The 24,668-nt window shown below is 33.6% G+C and overlaps 1 protein-coding gene and 1 pseudogene across 18 annotated transcripts; both read right to left on the bottom strand.

Annotated features, from left to right (window-relative positions):
• Nucleotides 1–1,806: 1,806 nt before the first annotated feature.
• LOC111298028 (putative disease resistance RPP13-like protein 1) lies at nucleotides 1,807–10,063 on the bottom strand. 17 transcript variants are annotated; one of them, XM_089741054.1, is made up of 13 exons: nucleotides 5,520–10,063; nucleotides 5,216–5,311; nucleotides 4,759–4,926; nucleotides 4,468–4,599; nucleotides 3,906–3,995; nucleotides 3,733–3,777; nucleotides 3,572–3,612; nucleotides 3,064–3,087; nucleotides 2,876–2,976; nucleotides 2,678–2,777; nucleotides 2,460–2,532; nucleotides 2,300–2,366; nucleotides 1,807–2,153 (listed from the first exon to the last, which is right to left on the bottom strand). In XM_089741054.1, exon 1 carries the CDS (start codon nucleotides 9,902–9,904, stop codon nucleotides 5,603–5,605), a length of 4,302 nt encoding a protein of 1,433 aa, XP_089597180.1. In that variant the 5' UTR covers nucleotides 9,905–10,063; the 3' UTR covers nucleotides 1,807–2,153; nucleotides 2,300–2,366; nucleotides 2,460–2,532; nucleotides 2,678–2,777; nucleotides 2,876–2,976; nucleotides 3,064–3,087; nucleotides 3,572–3,612; nucleotides 3,733–3,777; nucleotides 3,906–3,995; nucleotides 4,468–4,599; nucleotides 4,759–4,926; nucleotides 5,216–5,311; nucleotides 5,520–5,602. The 17 variants fall into 17 exon arrangements, with proteins under 17 accessions (XP_089597180.1, XP_089597179.1, XP_089597178.1 ...); XM_089741053.1 differs by having other exon boundaries at nucleotides 3,064–3,109; nucleotides 4,475–4,599; XM_089741052.1 differs by having other exon boundaries at nucleotides 4,475–4,599.
• A 4,454-nt stretch (nucleotides 10,064–14,517) lies between these two features.
• Nucleotides 14,518–23,797, bottom strand: LOC111296098 (putative disease resistance RPP13-like protein 1; annotated as a pseudogene). The gene is made up of 16 exons (XR_016326079.1): nucleotides 19,319–23,797; nucleotides 18,955–19,104; nucleotides 18,476–18,649; nucleotides 18,151–18,316; nucleotides 17,927–18,055; nucleotides 17,444–17,487; nucleotides 17,299–17,355; nucleotides 17,098–17,207; nucleotides 16,598–16,699; nucleotides 16,400–16,499; nucleotides 16,182–16,254; nucleotides 16,002–16,087; nucleotides 15,475–15,843; nucleotides 15,285–15,399; nucleotides 15,085–15,191; nucleotides 14,518–14,938 (listed from the first exon to the last, which is right to left on the bottom strand). The product of XR_016326079.1 is annotated as a putative disease resistance RPP13-like protein 1 (transcript).
• Nucleotides 23,798–24,668: the final 871 nt, after the last annotated feature.

The raw sequence follows: 24,668 nt of genomic DNA, 5'->3' as shown, positions 1-24,668 counted from the left end.
GAATTAACATATTTATATTTAAAATATTTATTTATAAAAAATTATATAAAAGTTATAACTATGAAATTACACATATCTATTAAATACTTACAAGGATGAAGATGTGAATGAATTTAAAATATTCATTACGTATGAATGTAAAAAGAAATATAATATAAAAAACACGAAATGAAAATAAAAAATATTCCATCTATTCCATGCCTTACTAATTGATATGCTTATTTTTTCCTATAAATGGATGACTGATTGGGGTTGGAAATTTTGAAGAATTTATTTACTAAGTTTGGTTAGTGTATCTTATAATTATTCCCTTAATAGTTCTCTTACCTTTTTTCATAAAAGTTCCTCTCGAGGAAATTAATGCATCAGCCTATCATTCTCTTTATTCCAAATTTAACCGTCCATCTCCCTCTGGGCCAATCAACTGTAAATCTATCTTTGCATATGCAACAAGGAAGAACAACAAACAAACACATCAAGTTAGGGAGTTTGCAATACACACTTGGCCTACTTCAGTTATGTTAGTACATCAAAGTCTATTGTATTAACACTTTAACAGCAATGCCAAAACATTATCTGTTCTTGAGGCAGCAACCAATTCAATGGCCATTGTCCTTGAGAAGGGACCATTTCAAAAAATAAGCGCAAGTTGACAGATTTAATGAGCGTGATGGGTGCCCATTAGTCCCCAAGTCAAGGACGTTGGGCTGTCAAGCAAGCCCTGCTCCTATCCTGACATTTCTGTCTTGACCCATGGACTTCAGTCATTATTGTGAAAAATCATAAAGCATGACATCTGATATATGATAGGATTTGAAAATGGGTTCCAAATTATGAGGCCCAATGCCAATGAAAGTTTCAGTCATAAAAAAAATGGCTGCAAGAAACTGATCTAGCACAAGCAATGCTCTCATTTCAGATGCAAGAGATTGCCCTCACTGTCGATAGCCTGCAAGATCGCAATTTTAGGCTGGCTAGAGTGATATCACAGAAGGTTATCTGGTTATGGATGGATACAAGGAGGAAGTTCTGCAAATAATAAAAGCAATTAATTTTAAATTGATATAAGAGTCCTACATATATTAAATATGGAGGCCCTTCAATTTTTTTACAGTGTTAGCACTAAATCTTTCCTAATTCCATAATTGTAGCATTTCTAGTGCAAAAAATCTACCATCAACATTGGAACAGACTAGAAACAAACATAAATCATATAATTTTTTAAAATGTTTTCACTGAATACAAGATTAGAATTAACCTTCCAATGCCTTGAGACTATTGCATTAACATTGAACAAACTTCTCAAAATGGGACAAAATGAATTTTCAAAATTATATTCTGTATAGATTGACAGCTTAATTCTTTATGCCAAAGCTCTTGGTTGCTGAGGGTGTAAAAGAAAGTAAGAAGCTGAACCCAGTTTCAACAACAGCAAAATGCATTTAGCATTGCTTGGGACTAGCCGAAGTAAGTTGATGAAGTAATGGTTGTGATTGCAAGGTCCATAAGAGCAGAGAACGGCATCCCATGTCTTCACAGGGTTACAATGGAAGGCATATGCTTTGTACATAGTCTAATATATGTGCATTAAACCAAAATTGGCAGTGTTGAATCAATGACGGATATAAGATTTTTTTTATTAAAGTGTTCACTTATAACAGATAAAAAAAAATTGATAAATTTACTAATGTTATTGACAAAAAGAGTGTTTTAAAGAATTTTGAGAATCTATGAACATTATCTATATATGTAGATCTGTTTTTAAGTTGAATCATAATCATCACCTAGCACACAGACACAATCTCATGAAAAGTTAAAAAATAATCTCATAAAATATCAAGTCGAAGCAAATAAAAATATTTTCCAAGCAGATGAAACAGTAAAAAGTAAATTGAAAATTCAATATGACAGTGCCACTGATATTAGTATCATTGTTATCTCTCATCATTTATCAGTTCAGTTCTGATCAAGGCAAAGAAGTTGATATTAGCCGATCAAGCTGCACAAGGCTATGGTGAATGGTAGTGGCAGCAGAGGAATCAGAGTAGCATTGTCCTTCTACCTACCTAGATTTGGTGATTGTTGCAAATTGTTTGTATTTGCATTTCTAAACTTCATTTGCTTTTGTAGAACAACAGCTTCTGTAATTTGAACTGCAACGAACATCAATAATCAAATTAAACCTCCACGTATTTAAAAGATAACATGTATTTAAGTCAATCAAAGCTTAGTACAGTCCATTTCTCTTTCATTTATGTAAATATAGATAACATGTAAAAGTCTCGTAGAATTTACTAACCTCTTCGTAAACCCTTTTAGTCCTTTTATAGGCCAGAAAGCCAAATCCACATGGAGATCCAAGAGTTCTTGTATTTCAAGAAGCAGGATTAATGGTTTGGAACTTTGATTTACTCATTCAAATCAGATGGAACAAAATATTGTTTAGATTTGAAATATACCTGATCTCCGACTTGCGTTAGCCTGCTACAGTAATCACAATGTACACAGATTGTAATTTGTAAACCTTGCACACTGCCCACAAAATCAATTTCAAAACATCAAGATTACTTCAGATACTTTCTTCAAGATTTGAATTTCAGAAGCAAATCATAATTATCAGCACCTCCATGCTACCAAAAATCATAAAGCAAGAAATCAGTATTTCGTTACTAGCTACCTTTTAAGTGGTTTAACATGCTTGTAACCAGGATACATCATGTCTCCAAACAAAATAGTACCCACTTTTACCGACGGCTTAAAACAATGGCATGGATTGACTACAAAGAAAAACTCAACCAGTTAAGATGGTTTAGTGGAAAAGAAGAGAACAAGCTTAGGTGTTTCTTTTAGTCATTGCATCAATGGTGTCACATACTGATGCCTAGGTTCAACGTCACTGCTGGTACAGTATCTACATTTCTCAGACATTGAGGCACAGGCAGGGAAGCTTCTCCATAAAGCATAAGCTCAATGCATCTGTACAGTTGGTCTGGTAAGAAACAACATATGTCCTGCATTGCCTGTTCTGGTAAGAAACAGTATCTGTGCCGCACTGCCACTTACCATTTTTTATCTTCTTTAAGTTCCCTGGTTCAAGTTTTATTACAATCTTATAAAAAAAATTGAAAAAAAATTAAAGGTTTCACATCAATTTCTTAGAAATTGTAATCTATAGGTTAAACAACATGCAATAAGAACAAATACTCTTTCTTTGAGAAATAATCAAATGATATGAAAACATAAAACAGTTTTTAAAATATCTATCAATTAAAGCAATTAATAATAAAGTTTTGTAATTTAACATGCAAATAAGAAGTAATTTAGGAATAAAAGACTTTATCAAAGGTTTCAGAATTAGCAAAATTTTTAATTTTATATCAGAAAAAGTATTATTTCTGTTGGTAATTAATATCTCTTCCTCCCATTATCCATTTTCACACCATGTTTCAGTATGGAACTAGCTTGTAGACCTTCATTGAGCTCCAATTGGTTTGAAATTACTGAAATTGAAGTACAAAAAGAAGCTATAAACATGTAAACAGCTGAACATTAAATAAAACTAGCTTCTTACCATCTACACTGTCTCGCACATTCTGCAACTTCAATGAATGCCTGTAAACAGATAATTATCAGTTCCCTTTTTCCTAACTCAAAGTTGGGATGCAGGTTCTAATTAATGTCATTTCATACTACAAAAAGGATGAAAATCAAATTGACAGGAAAGACAGACACCAGATAAAGATCCATGTGACTGGTGGTACAGACTCCCCGCATACCCTGAAAAATGAACAATGATAATATCGTATAAGTTTCAAAATGGAAGTAGGATGAACAGCATTGTTTTTTGGAATTGGAAATCCATTAGGAAGAAAGTGGAAAAGCTTTTCCAAATTGAAATACCTAACCTTGAGTATAAGCAAAGGATAATGTAAATTTGTAGTCATTCATTCTTCCCTTTACTTTTCAGAGATTAAACAGCTTTCCATTTGTCGTCTCTGGATCATAGATGAATATACAATCAATTTCATCTTTGAAATATAATCAACTAAACTAAACCTTTCTATGCCACATGTAACATATGCAAGAATTGGTCACTGGCAATGCAAATTTCTCAAAATTGTTTTTTATATGCAATATCATATATAATTGTGGACCAAAATCCTCCTAAAGTTCTAAGTGTTACAACTATTCCAATGCATTTCCAAATTGTCATACATGGGTCTAATTGGTTTCAGTCAAGTTCCTCTTGATAACAGATGAAACTATCATCAATTTGGAAAAGAGCAAGTGGACAGTGTTGAGCCACTGTTGTTCTTTATCACCTTGCTTTGCACCATTCTATTAGCAATGTACAATTATAAATATATAAATAATGAAGGTTATTAAAAGTAGTGTAAAAGAGAAGAATAAAAAGGAACTTTTAACTTCCATACTTAGGTTTCATTACAAATATGGAAGAAGGTATACTCTTTACTTGTGCCATTTTCTTCTCGGCGAGATGAAATGGTTGTTTTTTTTCCACCTTCAAGTAATAGATGAATCCTTTATCCATGTATTCATAGATGATAGGCCGTTATTTCACAGTTGAGCTCAGGAACTCTGCAAGAACAAACAATAAGGGCGTCTTAAAATGTTGCAGTGATGGATCATAACTCCCAATAATTACATGTCCAATAACTATAGAAGAAATTAAAACATGTAAAATTATCCCAAAAATATTGTTAACGTGAAAAAATTATTGTTTTCAAAAAGACATACCTGGATTTTCTGATTCTTTTCAATAAAATGAAAGAACCTTTAGTTATACTAGTTCGGAACTATTGATTAAAGAAGATGAGTTTCCAGATGCAACCAATGTTATTTTCACAACTGCAGCTATGGTCTCACGGATCATTCAACCTTCCAGACATCCATAGTTGGTAGGTCCTACAAAAACCAAATAGACTAAATCATAGTTTAAAAGAAGGATAAAAATGTCATGGTCAACTTGACCAGCCTCTACTTTAGTATTTCAATTCAACCATTAATATGATAAAAACAAATTTGCTAATGCTCCAAAATAGTAAATATTTGGATTGAAAATAGAAAGAGCTATACGTGTGTTATCAAAATTGGTAGGTTTTTGCGTAAAAGGTGTCAATTTAATGCCAAAGCATGGATGGTTTGCTATGAAATTACTTTATTTATAGAAAAAAGAAAAAATCACTTTACTTACCCAAAAAACCAAAGAAAATCCTTTTCTGAAAGTTCAATCTTTACCCTCAGCAGATAACAAGCATTTTGTAGATAAGGTCGTAGTTAATATCATATCCTGCAAAAATAACCATAAATCTCAATTTTTTTTGAATTAATGCAAAAAAATCGAAGGACTATGAACGTAAAAATAATTAAATGTCTGAAGATTAATAAAATAAATTCCAAGTGTTTTCCTTTCTCTTTAGTGTATAAATTTGAATTTGTAAGGAATATAATAAAAAAAAAATTTTGTAAGGGTTATAATAAATTTGAAATTGACATACTTACGACTTTGAGTCGTTAACTTTCTTGTCAACTTTGCTGCCCTGAAGAATTATTGTCTGAACCATTATCCTCTGAAACAGAATTAGCTGGAATCATAGATGTATCTGTTATCAATTTCCACATAAGGTATATGGTCTATCTTGGACCACTCTGGTCCTTTATCCTTTCCACACCGTTCTTTTAGCACTGGACATCTCCGAATAAGTAGCAGCAAAAGCGAAGAAAGCATCTTCTTTTCCGGAAGAGACTTGAGGTTTGGGCAAGAATCGATAGACAAGAACTCCAGAGAGGTGAGGTCCTGAAAGCCCTTGGAGGATAGGGTTTCTAGTTTTGGGAAATTGATGATGTCGAGAGAGGTGAGAGAGCAGGGTAGCGTCATTCCTATCTCTTCTTGTGGAAACAACACTGCATCGGGGCACCCATTTTCTATCCAGAGAAATTTAAGAGAAGTAAGTCTATGCAATCCCCAATCAATTAGTGGCTTACAGATGTTGGGTCCTTTGATGGTAAGACTTTTGAGATTAGTAGGAATGCCCTCTTCTGGGAAGGATGTCAGAATTGAACAATTTTTTATTTCTAATTCTTCTAGACAGCTGAGGTTGTGAATACCGTCGGGCAGAGTTTGGAGTTTTTCACATGAACGGAGGCGGAGGACTTTGAGGTTTGAGGTGGGCAAACCACTTTCTGGAAAGGAAACCAAATTTGAACAAATACATACGTCTATGCACTGGAGATGGCTGAGCCTGTTCAGGCCTTGAGGTAAATACTTAATATTACTACACCCAAGGATAATAATACTTTCAAGAGAAGAGTTATCTTGAATTTCTTGAGCTATGAACTCTAGCTTTTCACAATCGTGTATTTCAAGTCGTTTAAGCCTCGTGGGTAACTCCCCTCTTGATGATAAAGATACCAGAGATGGACAATTGTCAACATACAACCGTTCAAGAAGACATGCACTGCTGAGGTTAATATTCTCTCCCTCTTCCAACAAACACCGTAAATTTTTACAATCAATAATCGCTAGGCTTTTGAGATTTGAAGGCAAATTGTTGTTTGAAAGAGAAATCAGAGATGGACAACTGCTAATATTCAAATGCTCAAGAAGACATACACTGCCGATGTTAACGTTCTCTCCCTCTTCGAACAAACACCGAATATTTGTACAACCAATAATCACTAGGCTTTTTAGATTCTTAGGCAAATTGTTGTTTGAAAGAGAAATCAGATTTGGGCAAGACCAAAACTCTAGCACCCTAAGTGATGATACGTAGTGCAAAGTTTTTGATAGCTTTTCTAACCTTTCACAATCCCTTATTGTCAGTTTTTGAATGGTACAAGGGATCTTTAACTGCATCAATTCTTCTCTTTCCTCCTCTGCCCCTATGGAGACAAGTTGTGACCACTTTCCAATACTCAATTCACCAAGTGAAATCGACTGAGTTAGCAATCCCCAATTGTTCTCTTGCAAAGAGTACAACTCCTCACAATCGTCGACCTTAAGGGATTCCACTTTTATTGATCCTAACGTCAACCATTCTGCTGCACAAGTAAACTTGGGAATTCTTGAAAAACAGACTCTTTTTAATGAGCTGTCATCTACAAAACCTTTATACACTATCCCGTGGCACCCTTCAATATCCAATTCTGAAAGCATTGGAAGGCTTTGAATTGAAATCACCAATTTCTCACAATAAGAAATCACAAGTTTCTCCAAAGAAGGAAGATTTTCCGGTATACTCCCCAACAGTTCTGGGCAATTCACAATACGAAGCTCACGAAGTTTAGGGAATTTCCTAGCTTCCTCGTTAACTTCACAAAAGTTCCAATTCTCCCATTTAAGCATGTTTTCAAATTCTAAAGTCTCCAATGAAGGAAATGCATTTGGTGCATTCTTTCCAAAGAACTCAACTCCCACACTAGTTACATTATCCAATGCCTTGATTATTAAGTTTTCCAACAATGGCAACTGCCCAAATGATGGCAATGATATGCAATTTGGACAAAATTCAAGGCACAAAGATAGTAACTTATTGAATGAAGAATCCCCTATCCATTTCACCAACCTCATACCATAATAGCACCTGAGGCCAAGCTCCTTAAGCTTTGTTGAAGGATGAAGCAAATCCAACACTTCTGTCTCGATTTCTCCATTTCTATTGTTAAAGTCTTCACTCCACATCAATTCTAACTTATCCAGTCCTGATTTCTCATGTAACTTAGCCTTCCGTGCATCTTGAGCTTCAACCACATTCTCTAACCCTGAAATACAAAGTTGACCCTTGAGATTTGATAAACCCCCTAGCTCCCTTATTTGACATCCTTTGCCCTTTTGCAAAATAAATTTGGATAGTGTTTGAAGATCACTTAGTCTGCAAAAATTACTTGGCATGCCTTCTAATCTATTTATACCTGTGATATCAAGATAACATAGGTTGACTAGGTTTTCCATCTCTGAAGGTAGCTTCTCAAGCTCTACACACCAACTTAATAAAAGGGTTTCTAAATTATAGAGGGTACTTATGGACTCTGGCAAGCATTTAATAAAAGTGCGAGAAAGATTTAGGTACCGTAAGTGTTTTAAATCTCCGATAAAATCTGGCAGCTTATAGATTAGATACCCTTCCAAAGAAAGCACCCTTAGGCATTTCAAATTTGGCAACAAATGTGTTAGAACGTCATTAGTAACCCAGCAAGGCATATAATTGGAAAGCCTAAATGGCAAAAAAGTACGTAAACGTTGCGCTTCACTAATGCCGATAAATTTTTTGATGCCATCATACATGCCACCAATGTAAGATAAGTGACGAGTGTGCTTTAAAGTTTTCTGACCACCTTCAATTTTAAAGCATATGTCTCCGGCAATTGATTGAGCCAAATCATTGATGAGGTCATGCATAACAAATCGAGATCTATCTTGGTTTGATATTTGCAAAAGTGACCTCGATACTAGATCTCTAAAATACTTGTGGCCTAGATCTTCAATGCTACGTTTATCTCTTGCTTCCCGTAAAAAGCCTTCTGCCCTCCATAACAAGATTATTTCTTTCTCTTGAAATTCATAGTCCTTAGGAAGAATGGAGCAATATGCAAAGCACCGCTTCAAATGTGGAGGAAGATGATGGTAACTCAATTGGAGAGCTGGAATTATGTCAAACCGATGGTCTGATAGCTTCCATATCTCACTCTCCAATATTTTTTCCCAAGCATCAAGGTCAACATCAGTACGAGCCAAGCCTCCAAGGGTTTTAGCAGCCAAAGGCAAGCCATTACACTTTCTCACTATTTTCTCAGCAACTTCTTTTAGATTTGGATGTCCTTCAAAATCTTTTGCTCCCAATGCATGTTGAGCAAATACAGACAAACAACCATCTTCTGACAAAACTTCCAAAGAATGAGCAAAAGAAGCACCCATTGCAGATGAAACAGCAAAACTTCTTGTTGTCACGATAATTTTGCTCGCTGGAGTCCTTGTTAGAAAAGGAGATTGTAAAATGGTCCAGTCATGATAATTCTCATTCCAGACGTCATCCAAAACAATCAAAAAATTTTTCCCTGACAACGTCTCCTTTAATTTTCTTTGAAGCGAATTCAAATCATTGTCATTACATGGCTCTGAAGTGACTGCTTGGAAAATTGCTTTTGTTATTCTTGTGACATCAAAATCATCAGAAACACAAACCCATGCTTTGAGATCAAAATGATCGTGAACAGTAGCATCATTGTAAACAAGTTGGGCCAAGGTTGTCTTACCGATCCCTCCCATTCCAACGATGGGAATCACAAAATTTCCGTTATCATCACCGTTGAAGACCAATTCAAGTATTGTCCCCTTGTCTTTGTCTCTGCCATACACCTGAGTTTCGATCTCCAGAGAAGTAGGCTGCTGCAATTCTTTTATTCTGTTGGATTTCGAGCAGTCAATCATTCTCAGTTGCAACTGATTTTTTCGAGGCTCTAAATCTTTCAATCTGGAAGTGATATCTTTTATCTTTGACATCATGTCACTGTTACAGAAAACATCATTGAATGTATCAAGTCTGGATTTCTTACTTGAGCTACCATGACGTTCCAACTTCAAATTGCGCCTGGCAATTTCGGTTTCGACCTCGTCCACAACGTCATCCACATCGTATGCCATGTTTTGGAGATCTGACAACCAAATTTTCACAGATTGTTCTTTGATCTGCCTCTCCTCAGCATCATCAAGCAACGCACGAATCTCCAGCAATTCCTTCTTCAATTTCTCAAGCTCTTCTTGAATCTGCTTTTCACCGGGAAATTGAAAGAATTGAAAAGAACCCAACTTGTCTAGGAGATAGTCAAAGAAATTGGAGACAACAACTTCCCGTATAGCGGACAAGGCTTCGCTAAGCAAAGACATGGTTGGATTGCGTAGTTGGAAGAAATTAGGGGAAGAAACAAGATTAGAGAAAGCTGAGAAAAGAGTTTGAGCTAGCAGCAAGTAATGAAGTTTGGTAAAGATGAGTTGTTTGTATTAGATTGATTTCGGGAATCTTTTACAAGTCAATATTGGACTCACATTGATATTTAAATATTATTTTTATTAATTTTAATATTTAAAAAAATAAAAAATTACTATCAAATAATCAAATTTCACTTTCTTTAAACATTGTTTTCCCTTCCTAAACGTGCATTTAAATTCATCTAAAGCTTTCATTAGGCTACGATTATAATGAAAAAATGTGTAAAAAATCACAAAAAGACACCAAATATCCATTTGGCTGGCACAATAGTTTACTCTGGTGGGAAAACGACCTCGACTTTTTTTTTTTTTTTCAAGACAATTATTTGCATCCTAACTTCTTTTTAATACATCTCAAAAATTTTACTATAAATTAATAATATTTGACAATTTTTTAAAAAAGTTTATATTTTTAAATTTTCCTTTTTACTTTAATACTACATTTGAATGCTTTAAATGAAATAATAATTGTCAAATATTGTTACAGAAGATTTTATAACACAATAAATATGATTATTTACTGAATTTTTTTTTTAAAAAATACAGTAATTGTTTACTGCATCCACGAATGGATATAAAGCGTCCACGTCTCCCTATGTGCAAAAACTCTGCACAACTTAGTGACAAGATGCCCGTAAAAAAAAGGAAAACCCTCTCATTGTTTTTTTTTTTTTTTGTGAACGTTTGTTTCATGAAATTGTAAATTTTAAAAAAAATTGATTTTCAAAATTTTTTTTCATTTATATAAATTATTAGTTATTTATTGTATTTTTTTTATATATCATATTCACCTATCATAATTCATAGTAATAAAATTGTGGGGGCCATGTTAGACTTTTGTTGTGATTTAATCTTTGGGAATTAACCGTCGCCCAATTTGATCGCATGGTTGATCAAAAAATTTCATGTGATGAGCTCATCGGAACAAAAATCCCATGTAAAATAAAAGAGTAAAAATTCATTTTTCATACGAATACAAACAGTAAAATTGGGATTTATTTATCCTTTAAACATTTTTAAAAAATAATATATATGTATATATATTCTATTATTGTTTGTTATTAATTCTTTTGTTTAAATAATTGTTTTTATTTTAATACATTTATAATTATAAATAAATGAATTTATATAATTTATATTTTTTATAAAAATATCTGTAATTTAATAATATAGATATATAAATTTTATTTATTACTGTTAGATTTAATAATTCGTATATTTTTAACATATAAAATATTAAAATTTATGTATTAATATCATATTTTATATAAAAATTATATGTTATAATTTAAATCGATAAAAAATTATAAAATATATATTTTTAATTTTATTAAACTTAAATATAATTATTATTAAAATTTTAAATTATATTATTTTAATATTTTATATTCATATCATATTATTATGTTATATTTTAGATTATCAAATTTAATTATTACATAAAAATTTAAACTTTTGTTGGATAAATAAAAATTAAATAGGAAAGAAAATAATAAAGTACAAGAAGTTAAAATTTGAGCTCTGGTATCTTTAAACATTATTTTCCCTTTATGAGAGAGTTAGTAGTAAATTTTTTATGCAATAATATTGGTGTATAGATTGACTGTTCGTGGTTATCTTCTAAAAAATTATGTCCGTTGTGAATCAGTATTTCTGGTTAGCTTTTGAAGCAAGACTTATGCTATCCTCCCCACTATTGGTCCGACATAGGTAATAATTGGAACATTTAATACAACTACAAAAAAAAAAAAAAGTATTTTTTTATACACAAAAATGATATTCTAGAATTGAGTAGGTCATACTTGTTATAACCATATAATCATGTTTATTAAATAATCATGCATGGAATCAATACCAAAAGTCTTTCACTTACATGATTCTTCTATAAATTTTTTTTGTTTGGCATATGATCAACTCCTAAAGGAATAAATAAATCTGGAAAGTGTGATTAGTTATTTAATGAAATTCACATTTAACCAATAAACCAAAACCTGATTTTTAATTATGGCTGCACACACAATAATCTATAGGAAAAAAACAACTCATGCATTATAAAAGGCATAGATATAATCCAAAAAGCTGCAAAAATTTTAAAGGGTAGAAAACAAAAATAATGGAGGCTGGACATTGTATTTTAAAAGCAAATTGCATGGAAAACCTTTTATTTTAAAAGCGATTGAGCAACAACTCTGTCACGGCTCTTTGAACCTCTGCTTCTTCACTTTTCCCTATTGTCCATTGTGCTATTTTAACGTAACGTTGAATATTTTGTGAAGAAAATTGAATCTTTTTTTTTCTTTTATCATTCTTTCAGTCTAGAACAAACATTTTTTGTACTCAGCCTTGGTTTGTAATAATTCAATAATTTCTGCTTTATGTAAATATAGATAACATGTAAAAGTCTTGGAGAAAGAACTAACCTTTTCATAAACTTTTATATATAGCACATGTTCTATAAGTGTATCTTATATATATTTAGTAAATTAATTTTTTATTTAATATTATAAATTTAATTTTAAATTAATTAAAATTAATATATTTATATTTAAAATATATTTATAAAAATTACATAAAAATTATAAGTACGAAATTACACATATCTATTAAATATTTACAAAAATAAAAATGTGAATGAATTTAAAATACTTATTATATATGAATACAAAAATACATATAATATAAAGAATACGAAATGAAAATAAAAAATATTCTATCTATTCCATGCCTTTCTGATTGATATGCCTATTTTTTTCTATAAATGGATGACTGATTGGGGTTGGAAATTTTGAAGAATTCATTTAGTCAGTTGGAGTAGTGTATAAGAACTACTAGTATCTTATAATTATTCTCTTAATAGTTCTCTTACCTTTTTTTACAGGTTTTTCTTGAGAAAATTAGTGCATCAGCCTATCATTCTCTTCATTCCAAGTCTAAGCAGCAATCTCCCTCCAGGGCCAATCAACTTTAAATCTACCTTTGCCTGCAGGAGGGAAGAACAACAAACAGGCAGATCACGTTGGGGAGTTTGCAATACACACTCGGCCTACTTCAGTTATGTTAGAACATCAAAGTCTATTGCATTAACAGCAATGCCAAAACATTATCTGTTCTTGAGGCAGCAACCAATTCAATGGCCATTGCCCTTGAGAAGGGACCGTTTCAAAAAATCATTGTAATTGGACCGATTTAATGAGCTTGATGGGTTGCCAAAAGTCCCCAAATCAAGCAAGGCCTGCTCCTATCCTGACATTTATGACTTGACCCATGGACTTGAGTCATTATTGTGGAAAATAATAAGCATGACGTCTGTTCTATAACAGGATTTGATAATGGCTTCCAAATTATGAGGCCCAATGCCAATGCAAGTTTCAATAAAAAAAAAAATAGCTGCAAGAAACTGGTCTAGCACAAACAATGCTCTCATTTCAGTTGCAAGAGATTGTCCTCACTGTCCATAGCGTACAGTGTATTAATTTTGGGCTGGATGTAGAATGATCCCTCAGAAGGTTAAATGGTTACTGATATTAGGAGGAAGTTCTGCAAATAATAAAAAGTGTCCATAATTCATATTATTCCTCACCAATGACTCATATAATAGTTTTAATGGAAAAGGGGTTAAAGCAATGTTATCCTACATATATTAAATATTTAGTTTTTTAATGATTTTATATTCAAATTGGATTCTTCAATCACTTATTACAAATTAATTTTAAATTAATATCAGAGTCCACATTTTATTATATTATTCTTATATATTATTTGTATTTGTTATCTTTTATACTGGTTATGTGCTAAGCTTCTAACTTCCTTGTATGTAATGGGATCTTTTAATCTCTTTCAGGCATTGAGCACTAAATCTTCTCTAGTTCCATAATTGTAGCATTTCTAGGGCAAGAAATCTACCCTCAACAATGGTACAGACTAAAAACAAGCATAAATCATACACTTCTTTAAAATGTTCTCACTGAATAGAAGATTGGAATTAACCTTCCAATGCCTTAAGAATCTTACATTATCATTGAATAAACTTGTCAAAATGGGACAAAATGAACTTTCAAAATTATGTTCTGCATAGACTGACAGCTTAATTCCTTATACAAAAGCTGTTGGCTGCTGAGGGTGGAAGAAAGAACGTAAGAAACTGATCCCAGTTTCAACAACAGCAAAAAGCATTTAGCGTTGCTGTTAATGACTTGCAGAAGTAAGTTGATGATGTAAAGGTTGTGATTGCAAGGTCATTAGAGCAGAGAATGCCATCCTCAGTATTCACAGGGTTTAAATGGAAAGCTTATACTTTGTACATAGTCTAACATATGTGCATTCAACCAAAATTGGCACGGTTGAATTAATGGTGGATCTAAGATTTTTTTTTTTTTAGTGTTCACTTATAACATATAAAAAAAGTATTGACAAATTTATTCATTTTTTTCGAAGCAAAAATTATATCTAGTCACAACCTTGACTGCACAACTTTTTCAAACTTTGGGACAAGAATTCTTCTGAAAATGAAATCAACTTTCAAAGTTCAAATTGGAATCTGTATTAACATATGTGTTAAGGGAAGACAGAAAGATCACTTCAAAGTTCAAACCGATTACATACCAAGAAAGAAAGTTTTGGATGATTTCAGTTTAATCTTCCATGTAGTAATAGTAAAATACATCACCATTTTTGGAGGGATTTTTGTTTTCCTGGTTTGGATGATTGTGCCACTGATGTTAGTATCACCATTAACAAATCTTAGAGGAAGAGAAGTTGATGGTAGCCCATCAAGCTGCACATGGCTATGGTGAATGGTAGTGTCAGCAGATAAATCAGTGTAGCATTGTCCTTCTAGCTACCAATATTAGCTGATTGTTGCAAATTCATTCCATCTGCATCTCTAAACTTCCTTTATTTGCTTTTGTAGAACAAAAGCTTCTGCAACTTGAACTGCGACCAACATCAATAATCAAATTAAACCTCCATGTATTTAAAAGATAACATGTATTAAAGTCAATCAAAGCTTAGTATGCTCCATTTCTCTTTCAATTATGTAAACATAGATAACATGTAAAAGTCTTGGAGAAAGAACTAACCTCTTCATAAACCTTTTCAGTCCCTTTATAGGCAAGAAAGCTAAATCCAGAGAGATCCAAAAGAGAATTTAACTCATCCTTTTAGATGAAAGAAGCATCCAACATTCCTGTATTTCCAGAACAGGATTAAAGGTTTCAAACTTTGATTTACTCATGTTCAAATCAAATGGAACAAAATATTGTTTAGATTCGATCTATACCTGATCTCAAACTTGAGTTAGCCTGCTGCTACAATCACCGTCTTTTCTTTTTGTCAAATCAGGCAGAGAAACAGATCAAGATGTACAGCAGACAAGGGTTTTCTGATCTATCAATCTGCATGGCAAAAACATAGTACTCATTTTTACAAAATGCCTCGGAGAAAGGATCGCCAAGTGTTTTTAACTTTACCAATAAGGGATGTGAGAGCCAGCATAGCAACTGGGTTTATTTATCCTTTAGGTGGTACAATAAGCACAATGCCCAGGGCTACCAACAAGGCTTTGCTTCTATGAAATTGATATTGACACTGCCACTGCAAAGGTTATTGGTCTTTCATGAAGCTTTAATTGAAACCTCTCTAGCAGGTGTGATTCTCTAAGGTGCTTGCTGAGGCCTTCTGAAGGGCACGCATGCAGCAATTGAGCAACAACTCTATCTGTCATAGTTCTTGCAACCTCTGTTCCTTCACTTTTTCCAGTTGTCCTTTATGCTATTTTAACATAAATTGAACACTGCATTTCTAAACTTCCTTCATTTGCTTTTGTAGAACGAAAGCTTCTGCAACTTGAACAGCAACCAACATCAATAATCAAATTAAACCTCCATGTATTTAAAAGATAACATGTATTTAAGTCAATCAAAGCTCGGTATGCTCCATTTTTCTTTCAATTATGTAAATATAGATAACATTTAAAAGTCTTGGAGAAAGAACTAACCTTTTATACGCCAGAAAGCCGTATCCACAGAGAGATCCAAGAGAAATTTACCTCGTCCTTTTAGGTGAAAGGAGCATTCAATATTCCTGTATATCAAGAAGCAGGATTAATGGTTTGGAACTTTCATTTACTCATGTTCAAATCAGATGGAACAAAATATTGTTTAGATTTGAACCATACCTGATCTCTATCTTCAGTTAGCCTGCTATCAGAATCGCTGTGTTCACAGATTGTAATTTGTAAACCTTGCACACTGCCCACAAAATCAATTTCAAAACATCAAGATTACTTCAGATAATTTCTTCAAGATTTGAATTTCAGATGCAAATCATAATTATCGGCATCTCCATGCTACCAAATATCATATAGCAAGATATCAGTACTTGGTTACTAGCTACCTTCTAAGTGGTTTAACATGCTTGTAACCTGGATATATCATGTCTCCAAACAAAAAGGTACCCGCTTTTATTGACAGCTTTAAACAATGGCATGGATTAACTACAAAGAAAAACTCAACCAGGTAAGACGGTTTAATGGAAAAGAAGAGCAAAAGCATGGGTGTTTCTTTTAATTGTTGCATCAATGGTGTCACTTACTGATGCCCAGGTTCGATGTCACTGCTGGTACAGTATCTACATTTCTCAGACATCGAGGCACAGGCAGGGAAGCTTCTCCATAAAAGCATAAGCTCAATGCATCTGTACAGTTGTTCTAGTAAGAAACAATATAAGTGCTGCACTGCATGTTCTGGTAAGAAGCAGTATCTGTTATATACTGCCACTTACCATTTTTTATCTTCTTTAAGTTCCATGGTTCAAGTTTTATGACAATCTTATAAGATAAAAATGGAAAAAATTAGAAGTTTCATGTCAATATCTTAGAACTTGCAATCTATAGGTTAAACAACATGCAACAAGAACAAATACTCTTTCTCTGAGAAATAATCAAATGATATGAAAACATAGAAGAGTTTTTAAAATATCTATCAATTAAAGCAATTAATAATAAAGTTTTGTAATTTAACATGCAAATAAGAAGTACTTAGGGATAAAAGACCTTATCAAAGGTTTCAGAATTAGAAATCTTTGAATTTTACCATTGTATCAGAAAAAGTATTAATTCTGTTGGTAATTACTATCTTTTCCTCCCATCATCCATTTTCACACCTTTTTTCAATATGGCACCAGCTGCTAGACCTTCACTGAGCTGCAATTGGACTGAAGTTACTGAAATTGAAGTACAAAAAGAAGCTACAAATACTTAAATACCTGAACATTAAATAAAACTAGCTTCTTACCATCTACATTGTCTCGCACATTTTGCAACTTCCATGAATGCCTGTATTCCTTCTTTCCTAACTCAAAGTTGGGATGCAGGTCCTAATTAATGTCATTTCATGCTAGAAAAAGGATGAAAATCAAATTGAAAGGAAAGACAGACACCTGACAAAGATCTATGCGACAAGTGATATGGACTCCGCACATACCTGAAAAATGAACAATGATAATATTCGTATAAGTTTCAAAATGGTAGCAAGATGAACAAAAATGTTTTTTGAAATTTGAAATCTATTAGGAAGAAAGGGGAAATGCTTTTCCAAATTGAAATACCTAACATTAAGTATAAGCAAAGGATAATGTAACTTGTAACCCCTCATCCTTACCTTGACTTTTCAGATATTAGCAGCTTTCAATTTGACTTCTCTGGATCATAGATGAATATACAATCTATTTCATCTTTGAAATATATATCCAAATTTACTGAACTTTTGTATGCCACATGTAACATATGCAAGATTTGGTCACCAGCAACGCAAATTTCTCAAAATTGTTTTTTATATGCAATATCATAAATAATTGTGGACCAAAATCCTCCTAAAGTTCTAAGTTTTACAACTATTCCAATGCATTTCCAAATTGTCATACCTGGGACATCCTCTAACTGATTTTAGTCAAATTCGTCTTGATAACATATGAAACTATCATCAATTTGGAAAAGAACACGTGGACAATGTTGAAACACTCTTGTTCTTTATCACCTTCCTTTGCACCATTCTGTTAGCAATGTACAATTATAAATATATAAATAATGAAGGTTATTAAAAGTGGTGTAAAAGAGAAGAATAAAAAGGAATTTTTAACTTCCATACTTAGGTTTCATTACAAATATGGAAGAAGTTATACTCTTTACTTGTGCCATTTTCTTCTTGATGAGATGAAATGATTGTTTTTTTTCCACCTTCAAGTAATAGATGAATCTTTTATCCATGTATTCATAGATGATAGGCCGTTATTTCACAATTGAGCACAGGAACGCTGCAAGAACAAATAATGAGGGCGTCTTAAAATGTTGCAGTGATGGATCATAACTCCCAATAATTACATGTCCAATAGCTATAGAAGAAACTAAAACATGTAAAATTATCCCAAAAAAATTGTTAACGTGAAAAAATTATTGTTTTCAAAAAGACATACCTGGATTTTCTGATTCTTTTCAATAAAATGAAAGAACCTTTAGTTATACTAGTCCGGAACTATTGATTAAAGAAGATGAGTTCAAGTTTCCAGATGCAACCAATGTCATTTTCACAACTGCAGCTATGGTCTCACAGGTCATTCAACCTTCCAGACATCCATAGTTGGCAGGTCCTACAAAAACCAAATAGACTAAATCACAGTTTAAAAGAAGGATAACAATGGCATGGTTAACTTGACCAGCCTCTACTTTCGTATTTTCAATTCAACGATTAATATGATAAAAACAAATTTGCTAATGCTCCAAAATAGTAAATATTTAGATTGAACATAGAAATAAAACTTGTGTCAATGCTCCAAACTACTTGTGTTATCAAAATTGGTAGGTTTTTGCGGCAAAGGTGTCAATTTAATGCCAACGTATGGATAGTTTGCCATGAAAAGATTTTATTTATAGAAAAAAAAAATCACTTACTTACCCAAAAATACCAAAGAAAATTCATAAACCTCTGCTCCATATAACATCCAGCACCAAGGAGACCTATGTGAAATCCCTTTCTGCAACTTCAATCTTTACACTCAACAGACAACAAGCATTTTGTAGATAAGGTCGTGGTTAGTATCATATCCTGCGAAAATAACCAAAAATCTCAATTTTTTTTGAATTAATGCAAAAAAAATCGAAGGACCATGAACCTAAAAATAATTAAATGCCTCAAGATTAATAAAATAAAATTGAAAGTGTTTTCCTTTATCTTTAGTGTATAAATTTGAATTTGTAAGGAACATTATAATAATTAAAAAATTTTGTAAGGGTTTATAATAAATTTGAAATTGACTTACCTGCGACTTTGAGTCCTTAACTCTTTTCTTGTCAACTTTGCTGTTCTGAAGAATTATTGTCTGAACCCTTATCCTCCGAAACAGAATTAGCCGGAATCATAGATGTATCTGTTATCAATTTTCACACAAGGTATATGGGCAATCTTGAACCACTCTGATCCTTTATCCTTTTCACACCGTTCTTTTAGCACTGGACAACCCCAGATATCTAGCTGCAAAAGCGAAGAAAGCATCTTCTTTTCCGGGAGACACTTGAGGTTTGGGCAAAAATCGATGTACAAGAACTCCAGAGAGGTGAGGTCCTGAAAGCCCATGGAGGTTAGGGTTTCTAGTTTTGGGAAATTGCTGATGACGAGAGAGGTGAGAGAGCAGGGCAGCGTCATTCCTATCTCTTCTTGTGGAAACAACACTGCATCGGGACATCCATTTTCTATACAGAGAGATTTAAGAGAAGTGAGTCTATGCAATCCCCAATCAATTAGTGGCTTACAAATATTGGGTCCTTTGATGGTAAGTCTTTTGAGATTAGTAGGAATGCCCTCTTCTGGGAAGGATGTCAGACTTGAGCAATTTTCTATTTCTAGTTGTTCTAGACAGCTGAGGTTGTGTATACTGTCGGGCAGAGCTTGGAGTTTTTCACAGGAACTGAGGCGGAGGACTTTGAGGTTTGAGGTGGGCAAACCACTTTCTGGAAAGGAAACCAAATTTGAACAAGCATATAAGGCTATGGACTGGAGATGGCTGAGCTTGTTCAGGCCTTGAGGTAAATACTTAATACTACACCCAAGGATCCTAATACTTTCAAGAGAAGAGTTATCTTGAATTTCTTGAGCTATGAACTCTAGCTTTTCACAACTGACTATTGACAGTCGTTCAAGCCTCCTGGGTAACTTCTCTCTTGATGATAAAGATACCAGAGATGGACAATCGTTAACATACAACGTCTCAAGAAGACCTGCATTGCTGAGGTTAACATTCTCTCCCTCTTCCAACAAACACCGTAAATTTTTAAAATGAATAATCTCTAGGCTTTTGAGATTCGAAGGCAAATTGTTGTTTGAAAGAGAAATCAGAGATGGACAACTGCTAACAGACAACCGTTCAAGAAGACATGCACTGCTGAGGTTAACATTCTCTCCCTCTTCCAACAAACACCGTAAATTTTCACAATCACTAATGTCTAGGGTTTTTAGATTCGAAGGCAATTTGTTGTTTGAAAGAGAAATCAGATTTGGGCAAGACCTAAGCTTTAGCACCCTAGGCGATGAGACATAGTTCAAGGTTGTTGATAGCTTTTCTAACCTTTCACAATTCCTTATTGTCAGTTTTTGAATGGTGCAAGGGATCTTCAAATGCATCAATTCTTCTCTTTTCTCCTCTGCCCCTATGGAGACAAGTTGCGACCACTTTCCAATTCTCAATTCACCAAGTGACATCGACTGAGTTAGCAATCCCCAACTGTTCTCTTGCAAAGAGCACAATTCCTCACAATCTTCGATCTTAAGGGATTCCACTTTTATTGATCCTAACGTCAACCATTCTGCTGCACAAGTAAACTTGGGAATTCCTGAAAAACATACCCTTTTTAATGAGCTGCCGTCTACAAAACCTTTATACACTACCTCCTGGCACCCTTGAACATTCAATTCTGAAAGCATTGGAAGGTTTTGAATTGAAATCACCAATTTCTCACAATCACAAATCACAAGTTTCTCCAACGAAAGAAGATTTTCTGGTATACTCCCCAACAGTTCCGGACAATTCACAATACGAAGCTCACGAAGATTAGAAAACTTCTTAGCTTCCTCATTAACTTCACGAAAGTTCCAATTCTCCCATTTAGGCATGTTTTCAAATTCTAAAGTCTCCAATGAAGGAAATGCATTTGATGCATTCTTTCCAAATAACTCAGCCCCCACACTAGTTACATTGTCCAATCCCTTGATGCATAATTTTTTCAACAATGGCAATTGCCCAATTGATGGCAATGATGTGCAATTTGGACAATATTCAAGACATAAAGATAGTAATTTATTGAATGAAGAATCTCCTATCCATTCCACCAACCTCACACCATAATAGCACTTGAGGCGAAGCTCCTTAAGTTTTTCTGAAGGACGAAGCAAATGCAACACTTCTGTCTCGATTACTCCATTTCTATTCCCAAAGTCTTAACTCCACATCAATTCTAACTTATCCAGTCCTGATTTCTCATGTAACTTAGCCTTCAATGCATCTTGAGTTTCAACCACATTCTCCAACCCTGAAATACAAAGTTGACCCTTGAGATTTGATAAACCATCTAGCTCCCTTATTTGACATCCTTTGCCCTTTTGCAAAACAAAATTGGATAGTGTTTGAAGATCACTTAGCGTGCAAATATTACTTGGCATGCCTTCTAATTTATTTGCACCTGTGATATCAAGATAACATAGGTTGACTAGGTTTTCCATATCTGAAGGTAGCTTTTCAAGCATCTCACACTCCCTTAATAGAAGGGTTTCTAAATTATAGAGGGTACTTACGGACTCCGGCAAGCATTTAATATGAGTGCGAGAAAAATCTAGGTACCGTAAGTGTTTTAAATCTCCAATAAAATCTGACAACTTCGAGATTTGATACCCTCTCAAAGAAAGCACCCTTAGGCATCCCAAAATTGGCAACAAATGTGTTAGAACATTATTGGTTACAAAGCAACTCCAATAATTTGACAGCCTAAATGGCAAAAAAGTACGTAAATGCTGCGCTTCTTTGATGCCCTTAAATTTTTTGATGCCATCATACCGACCACCAATGTAAGACAAGTGGCGAGCGTGCTTTGAAATTTGCTGATTACCCTCTATTCTGAAGCATATTTCTCCGGCAACTGATTGAGCCAAATCATTGATGAGGTCATGCATAACAAATCGAGATCTATCTTTGTTTGATATTTGCAAAAGAGACCTTGATACCAGATCTCTAAAATACTTGTGGCCTAGATCTTCAATGCTATGCTTATCTCTTGCTTCTTGTAAAAAGCCCTCTGCCCTCCATAACAAGATTATTTCTCTCTCTTGAAATTCATAGTCCTTAGGAAGAATGGAGCAATATGCGAAGCACCGCTTCAAATGTGGAGGAAGATGATGGTAACTCAATTGGAGAGCCGGAATTATGTCAAACCGATGGTCTGATAGCTTCCATATCTCACTCTCCAATATTTTCCCCCAAGCATCAGGGTCAATATCAGTACGAGCCAAGCCTCCAAGGGTTTTAGCAGCCAAAGGCAAGCCTTTACACTTTCTCACTATTTTCTTAGCAACTTCTTTTAGATTTGGATGTCCTTCAAATCCCTTTGCTCCCAATGCATGTTGAGCAAATACAGACAAACAATCATCTTCTGACAAAACTTCCAAAGAATGAGCAAAAGAAGCACCCATTGCAGATGAAACATCAAGACTTCTTGTTGTCACGATAATTTTGCTTGCCGGAGTCCTTGCTAGAAAAGGAGATTGTAAAATCGTCCAGTCATGATAATTCTCATTCCAGACATCATCCAAAACAATCAAAAAATTTTTCCCTGACAACTTATTCTTCAATTTTTCTTGAAGAGAATTCAAATCATTGTCATTACATGGCTCTGAACTGACTGCTTGGAAAATTGCTTTTGTTATTCTTGTGACATCAAAATCATCAGAAACACAAACTCATGCTTTGAGATCAAAATGATCGTGAACGGTAGCATCATTGTAAACAAGTTGGGCCAAGGTTGTCTTACCGATCCCTCCCATTCCAACGATGGGAATCACAAATTTTCCGTCATCATCACCGTTGAAGACCAATTCAAGTATTGTCTTCTTGTCTTTGTCTCTGCCATACACCTGAGTTTCGATCTCCAGAGAAGTAGGCTGCTGCCTTTCTTTTATTCTGTTGGATTTCGAGCAGTGAATCATTCTCAGTTGCAGCTTATTTTTTTGAGGCTCTAAATCTTTCAATCTGGAAGTGATATCTTTTACCTTTGACATCATGTCACTGTTACAGAAAACATCGTTGAATGTATCAAGTCTGGGCTTCTTACTTGAGCTACCATGACGTTCCAACTTCAAATTGCGCTTGGCAATTTCGGTTTCAACCTCGTCCACAATGTCATCCACATCGTATGCCATGTTTTGGAGGTCTGACAACCAAATTTTCACAGATTGATCTTTGATCTGCCCCTCCTCAGCATCATCAAGCAACGCACGAATCTCCAGCAATTCCTTCTTCAACTTCTCAAGCTCCTCTTGAATCTGCTTTTCACTGGCAAATTGAAAGAATTCAAAGGAACCCAACTTGTCTAGGAGATAGTCAAAGAACTTGGAGAGAGCAACTTCTCGTATAGCGGACAAGGCTTCGCTAAACAAAGACATGGTTGGATTGCGTAGTTGGAAGAAATTAGGGGAAGAAATAAGATTGGAGGAAGCTGAGAAAAGAGTTTGAGCTAGCAGTAAGTAATGAAGCTGGGTAAAGATGAATTGTTTGTATTAGATGATTTTTGTTCTCTTTCCTTCTTTTGCTGATTGATTTACGGAATCTTTTACAAGTCAATATTGGACCCACATTAATTTTTTGAACGCACTTGCACTAGGGTTTTAAATGCAGTATCAATGACAGTGGTGTAAAATAATGTCTGAGTTTGAATAATTGAGATGGACAATGCAAATTTGTCCCAACTCGTTCGTCTCCATGTGAAGGAGGAACCTCACTCCCGTTCAAAAATAATAATATAATAAATAAATTAAAGAACCTCACTTTTTTTCAAGAATACTCGTGTCAGATGGTAACTACCAGAATTGAAATACTTTGAAAATTAGCTGTGTGAGAGTCGCTTTCCTGGAAAACAGAAAAGGGTTAATATTTTTTTAGTTATAAAAAAAAAAAAATAGACTTGGGTCATACTAACACGTGGAGCCTTCGACTATTATTTTTTAAAAAAATATTTGTTATGTTTTATTTTTATGGAGTTAAAATTTTTTTTTAATTTTAATATATTTAATATTAAATTTTAAATTTTTTTATAAAATTAAAGTTTTATGATTTTTAATATCAAAAATAAAAAAATCATAAAAATAATTTTAAAATATAAAAATAAAAATTTTAGATATTTAAAACATATATAACATAATTTTGAAACATCTAAAAATTTGAAAAAAAAATTATAAGAAGTACTTTTAAAAAATCCAACTACCATGTGAGGGATTTCATTATATTTTATAATATATTTTTCCTACTCAATTTTGTTTTGTTATTGACATTTTAATTAAATTAACTCGATTTTGATTATTTTTATTAAAAATTATAAATTTGAGTTTCAAAATTTTTAAAATATATTTAA

The sequence above is a fragment of the Durio zibethinus genome, chromosome 12 (assembly GCF_047325235.1).
Source record: "Durio zibethinus cultivar Kanyao isolate XHJ-2024 chromosome 12, ASM4732523v1, whole genome shotgun sequence".
Classification (NCBI taxonomy): Eukaryota; Viridiplantae; Streptophyta; class Magnoliopsida; order Malvales; family Malvaceae; genus Durio; species Durio zibethinus.
Note: the sequence above shows the minus strand (reverse complement) of the source record. Positions and strands in the feature narration are given on the sequence as shown.

Coding starts and splice junctions, on each gene's coding strand:
- LOC111298028 (XM_089741048.1), bottom strand. CDS start 9,904: ATGTCTTTGCTTAGCGAAGCCTTGTCCGCTATACGGGAAGTTGTTGTC.